The sequence below is a fragment of the Poecilia reticulata genome, unplaced genomic scaffold (assembly GCF_000633615.1).
Source record: "Poecilia reticulata strain Guanapo unplaced genomic scaffold, Guppy_female_1.0+MT scaffold_219, whole genome shotgun sequence".
NCBI classification, from domain to species: Eukaryota; Metazoa; Chordata; class Actinopteri; order Cyprinodontiformes; family Poeciliidae; genus Poecilia; species Poecilia reticulata.
In genome coordinates this window covers 212439-217687 of record NW_007615023.1, presented here as the reverse complement: position 1 = coordinate 217687, position 5249 = coordinate 212439, and the positions used below count along the sequence as shown (strand labels likewise).

The window sequence follows — 5249 nt, the reverse complement described above, 5'->3', positions numbered from 1 at the left end:
TTAGGGTGAAACTTTAAGTCAGACTTTAATGATGAGTGAAACAAAAATAGGCAACATTAGAAACCGCACAGTGATCCGTTCACGTCGACCTTTGACCCCCCCCGACGCCTTCAGGGTCAGGACTTCTGTGCCAGCAGCGTGCTGAGTTTGATCTTCCCGTCCATGGAGGCCGTGAGGCAGGTGCCGCAGTCGACGGCGGAGCACCAGTCCACCGTCACCACCGGGGCCTTGTGTCCGCCCAGCGACAGCACCCGGTCCAGCGCCGGCTCCCCATTGGTCAGCTGGAGGAGGAGGAGCAGAGGGTCAGAGAGCGAACATCAGGAGTTCCTCAGGGCTCCACTCTCAGCTCACGGCGTATTGCAATAAAACTGAAACATGAAGTCTGTTTCACTCCTGCCACCCGTTCGGCCCTCCAGACCTCCAGCTAGGCTAAAGCTAACAAAGAGGCTACAAAAGGAGCAAAAGGGCCGAGGATGAGGAAGATGACGAAGGGTACGCACTCGGTAGATGAGTCCTCCGGAGCTGGAGCAGGTCAGGACGTGCTGGCCCTCAGAGTCGAAGGCAAACAGCCGTCCTCTGGGAACCTGGACCTGGACCACAGATCGGACAGATTCAGCTACGCTAATCCGCTAACAGCACGGCTAATGTTCCCGGATCCTCACCTGTTTGTAGCCGCTGTAGCCCGACAGGACGAAGGGGCCGGTGGCGTCCTGAGGCAGGACCTGCTCCGACTGCTTCACGCCGCAGCGGTGGATGTTCCACTGGATGAACTGGACCCAGACACCGATTTCAGCCCGGCGTCGGGACCAGAACCACCACGACTGGACCCGCCGCTCTCACTCACCTTCCTGTCCTCCCCGACGCTGAGCACCGTGTTCTCGTCGTAGCTGAACTCCACGCTGTAGACCTCTCCGTCGTGAGCCCTCCAGCTCATGGCGCTCTCGTAGCGCTGCATGTCTGCGCGGCGGGGGAGCAGACGCACCAATCAGTTCCACCCCAAAACACACACACACGGCGGCTACGGGCAGCCGACGGGAGTCGGCGGCACCGACCGAAGAGCCTGATGACGCCGTCAGCTGCCCCCGTCACCAGCAGGTTCCCGTTGTGGTTGAAGGCGGTGCAGTTGATGGCGACCGGTTCCGGTTCCAGAGAGAAACGGAGCTGGGAGACGGAGAGGATGAAGCTTTTAAAGGTCAAACGTTCTGCAGCGCATCAGAAAACACGTCGGTTAAAACGACATTTCCCTCCATGACGTAAGCGGCTCCGTGCCAACCGCCTGAGCCCTAATGTGCTGCTAAGCTAGCTAGCTAGCTCCCCACCTGCTGTTTGACGGTCTTGGTGTCCCAGAGCAGCAGCTGGCCGGACACCGGGATGGGAAGCCGAGGAGCAGAATCAACACTTCCAGAGCGGCTGAGAGCCGCAGCTGAGCAGACGAACGACGAGCCGCTGGGGCTGCAGGCTAACGACAAAATACTGACAGACGAACACGGTTAGCTACATAAATTCACTCCTCTGGTCGAAGGCTGGGGGTTAGCATCTGCATCATTTGGTCCTCTTTAGTTGACATGATGTCAATATGTGTTATTCCCATTGACTAGCGTAGCAACTAGCAGCTGAAATGCTAGCTAGCACGTTGCTAACCTGCATTCAGAAATGGCTGCTGATCCATGATGTGGTTCCAGAAACTCATGGAAAACAAATTTTGTTTGAAGCTGAATGAAGTTTTTGACAGAATCCAAAGGAAATATTAAACTCTTTAGCTGCTTCAATGCTAACCGCTTAGCTAGGTGCTAACTTTCCTCATCAATTCTGATGTACTAATAATATAATCTGGATTATTGGTGAATAAAAGCTTAATATTAAATCTTTTCTCACAGCTTTTTAAACTTCATGGCAATAACAAAATATCATCTGCAAACTGTCTGGTTGTAGCGTCTTAGCAGCTAATGCGATTGCTGGTTGCTAATGTCTTTCAATCGCTTTACTGTAGCATTTAGCGGCTGACGTGCTAACTACAGAGTAGCAGCTGATCTTTCTCACTGGAGATTCACGTTTTAGCTGTGTTAGCATCTCCAGGTGGATTTTAAGCTAACAGTTAGCTAGCCGGTGCTTTACCGTGGATGAGTTTCATCGATGTTCATCTCATAGAGATTCTTCTTGGCGTCTGTGTCGTAGAGTCGCACCGTCCCGACGCCGCTGCCTAGTAACAGCTGACCACACAAACCAGGGTTAGCCGCGGTCCTGAGCTAACGGTCGGATCCGGTGTTAGAGCCTCCCTCACCAGTCTGTCCGGTTTGGTGGCCCACTCCAGGGACAGCAGAGGGGACTTGGACATGATGGTGGCTTTGGTCTGCATCATGGGGTTGAAGGACCAAACCTTCAGAGAGAGGAGAGAGAGTTTCTCACGGCGAGTTTGACTTTTCAGAGGTTAGAAAAAATGAACGAACCTTTATGACGCCGTCTACGTCCAAACTGGCAACCCGGCGCCCAGAGCTGTCGACCCTGCAGAGAGGCAGCGGGTTTTTTAAGGTCCGGCGGCGGCGGCGTTCAGGCGTCCAGCTGCGGCTCTATACCTGCAGTGCATGATGGAGGAGTGATGCTCGCCGTACTCCTCCTGGCTCAGTTTGATGAAGGGCTGCTCCGCCTGCAGGCCGGAGGAGTCCGGCGGCTCCACCGCGCCGCTGGCTGCGGCCGCCGCGTCCACGTCGTCCGCCCTGCTCTCCGCAGCCTGAGGGGGGGAAACGTAAAGCTGAGCCGGAGCTCCTCAGACTCGGAGCGCGGACAAGGTGAGAGGCGCACCTGGTGGGGGGCCGGCCTGGAGAGCAGCTCCTTCCTCTCCTTCTCGTGCTCCTGGGTCCTCCTGTGCCGGCTGGAGGCCTGAGGCTGGGAGCCGGGAGGCTCGCTGGACGACGACGACGGGCAGGAAGCGGCTTTCACCTCCTTACACTTTACAGCCTAAAAATAACCACATCATAAGCAGTAATAGTCTGTGTTTTGGTTCAATTAGGACCATTTTGAAACCTTCGCTCAACTTTTATCGGCTGTTAAAAAAAGTATTTAGACGTTCACATTCATGCTCTTATTTTGGAGACGCAGCAGTTCCATTTCCTGTCCTCATGTTCTCCACTTTTTAGCCCAACAACTTTATTTTTAAAAAATGACATACGGGAACAAAATAAAGGACAGACTGAAGGGGAAACACATAAACCCAAATGCGACATATATATATATAACGGCATAAATAGAGCAAAATTAAATTAATGACTGAGGGTTGTCAGTTAGCACTTTAGCGTTAGCTTCAGCTACATTGGTGTGGCGCTTCAGCATTAGCTCCTGCTAATCACTGTGCTGTTATTGTGCGTTAGCATTAGCTTCCATTAAATATGCTGTTGGGTTGTAGCGCTTTAGCATTAAATGTTCACGGTTAGCACAGCTAACCTTTCAGTTAGCTCTGCCCAAAGTGGACCAGAGGAGAAACTCAGGTTCCTGGACAGTCGATCATTCAGCCAAACATAGAAACGGGCCTGATTCTGCTCACTGTCCAGAACAATGAATGGATAAAACCAGCAGCCAGGATCCCCTGCTGTCACCTGATTGGCTGATGAAACATCTACTGTCACCTGATTGGCTGATGAAACATCTACTGTCACCTGATTGGCTGATGAAACATCTACTGTCACCTGATTGGCCGATGAAACCCCTGCTGTCACCTGATTGGCTGATGAAACATCTGCCGTCACCTGATTTGCTGATGAAGCATCTACTGTCACCTGATTGGCTGATGAAACATCTGCCGTCACCTGATTGGCTGATGAAGCATCTGCTGTCACCTGATTGGCTGATGAAACCCCTGCCATCACCTGATTGACTGATGAAGCATCTGCTGTCACCTGATGAAACCCCTGCTTTCACCTGACTGGCTGGCAGCTCCTTCCTGCCCAGCGCCCCCTGGTTCGGGGACCCTGATGCGGCCGGCGGCGCCTTCACCGGGGCCCGCTTGGCCTGCGGCAGCAGCGTGGAGAAGAAGTTCCTGGAGGGCGTGGCGGCGGCGGCGGCGCTGACGACTCGCAGACTCGTCACCAAGTCCCTGCGGCACACCAGAGTTCAACACACACAGATGAACCGGTTCAAACCGAGTCCGAACTGAACTGGTGGAAAAAGATTCACCCGACTTTCACAGGAGAAATGTTTCGTTAGGTCTTAAGTGACGTCGGATCTGGACTTCCATCTTTATAAAAATGTCATTCAATACATTTTCACTGATCGAACAACAATAAAAAACGAAAAACAAGTGGAAGAGGCCTGGAAGCGTTGCATTCTGGGAGCTGAGCGGATCCTCCCTCGGTTCTGGACGGCTCCTGTGGCTCGGCCCGAAGAACCCGACCCGTCAGAGACACACACACACACACCCCCACACACACACACACACACACACACGGTCACAGAAACCGATTTCCACAAACGGGTCGCGGACAAAAGGCAACAATTCATCAGGCGAATCGTTTTATTTTCCAGCGTCGTCGCAGAACACAGTTCAGACGGCGGCGGCTAGATGAGCATCAAGTCAAAACACTTCACACATGAACAAATGTTTACAACACACAGAACTTATTCCTCACACAGGCAGCCTTTTCGTCAACGGCTCCGGCTCGGTTTTGGTGGTTGCCATGCCAACGGTGAACGCGACGCTGCCATCGTTGACGCGCTCGTTCTGGCGCGTTAAAAAAAGACGCGAGCTGGCGACGCCGCAACTCCCCCGAGTACGGGGCGGACAGGAAGTCCTTCGCAACACGGCGGACGATCGGCGAGGCTACAGAAATGCAGCGGCTAGCCGGAGGAGAGCACAGCTAGCGGCTCAGCTAGCGAACAGCCGAAACCGTAAACATTCAGTTGAGGACGAATCAGAGAGGTTCAATTTAACAAAAAATACTACTGGACAATTAAAAAGGCTCTGATTGAAATGAAACCAGATGCAAGTCTGTTTTAGACCTAATGAGCTACGGGAGCTAACAAATGCTAAAGCTATCTTGGTTAGATGACAAAAAAATGTTACTAAAATTAGTAATTATTACTGAGGGTTTGGAAATATTGGCAATATTTAAAAAATATTACTAAAAATAATGTTGGAGTAGCAATTAGAGCACAAACTCAGTGCTAACATTAACACCAAAGCTTAATGCTAATAATGTTAGCGCAAAGGCAAAAGGTACAACCAAAACCAACAGTTTAAAACTCTGAAGTTAAATTCT

The 5249-nt window shown here is 52.0% G+C and overlaps 1 protein-coding gene across 1 annotated transcript in view; it reads right to left on the bottom strand.

The window, feature by feature from the left end:
- The window catches only part of wdr91 (WD repeat domain 91), a 13887-nt gene continuing 8638 nt past the window's right edge, over positions 1 to 5249 (bottom strand). The window contains exons 7-18 of the mRNA XM_008402354.2: positions 3913 to 4087; positions 2800 to 2955; positions 2574 to 2728; positions 2448 to 2502; positions 2282 to 2377; positions 2116 to 2210; positions 1320 to 1473; positions 1053 to 1161; positions 845 to 957; positions 663 to 770; positions 501 to 590; positions 1 to 281 (exon numbers count right to left, since the gene is read on the bottom strand). Of these exons, the coding sequence (XP_008400576.1) occupies positions 117 to 281; positions 501 to 590; positions 663 to 770; positions 845 to 957; positions 1053 to 1161; positions 1320 to 1473; positions 2116 to 2210; positions 2282 to 2377; positions 2448 to 2502; positions 2574 to 2728; positions 2800 to 2955; positions 3913 to 4087 (1471 nt within the window). The 3' untranslated portion in view covers positions 1 to 116. The remainder of the gene's footprint in view (positions 282 to 500; positions 591 to 662; positions 771 to 844; positions 958 to 1052; positions 1162 to 1319; positions 1474 to 2115; positions 2211 to 2281; positions 2378 to 2447; positions 2503 to 2573; positions 2729 to 2799; positions 2956 to 3912; positions 4088 to 5249) is intronic.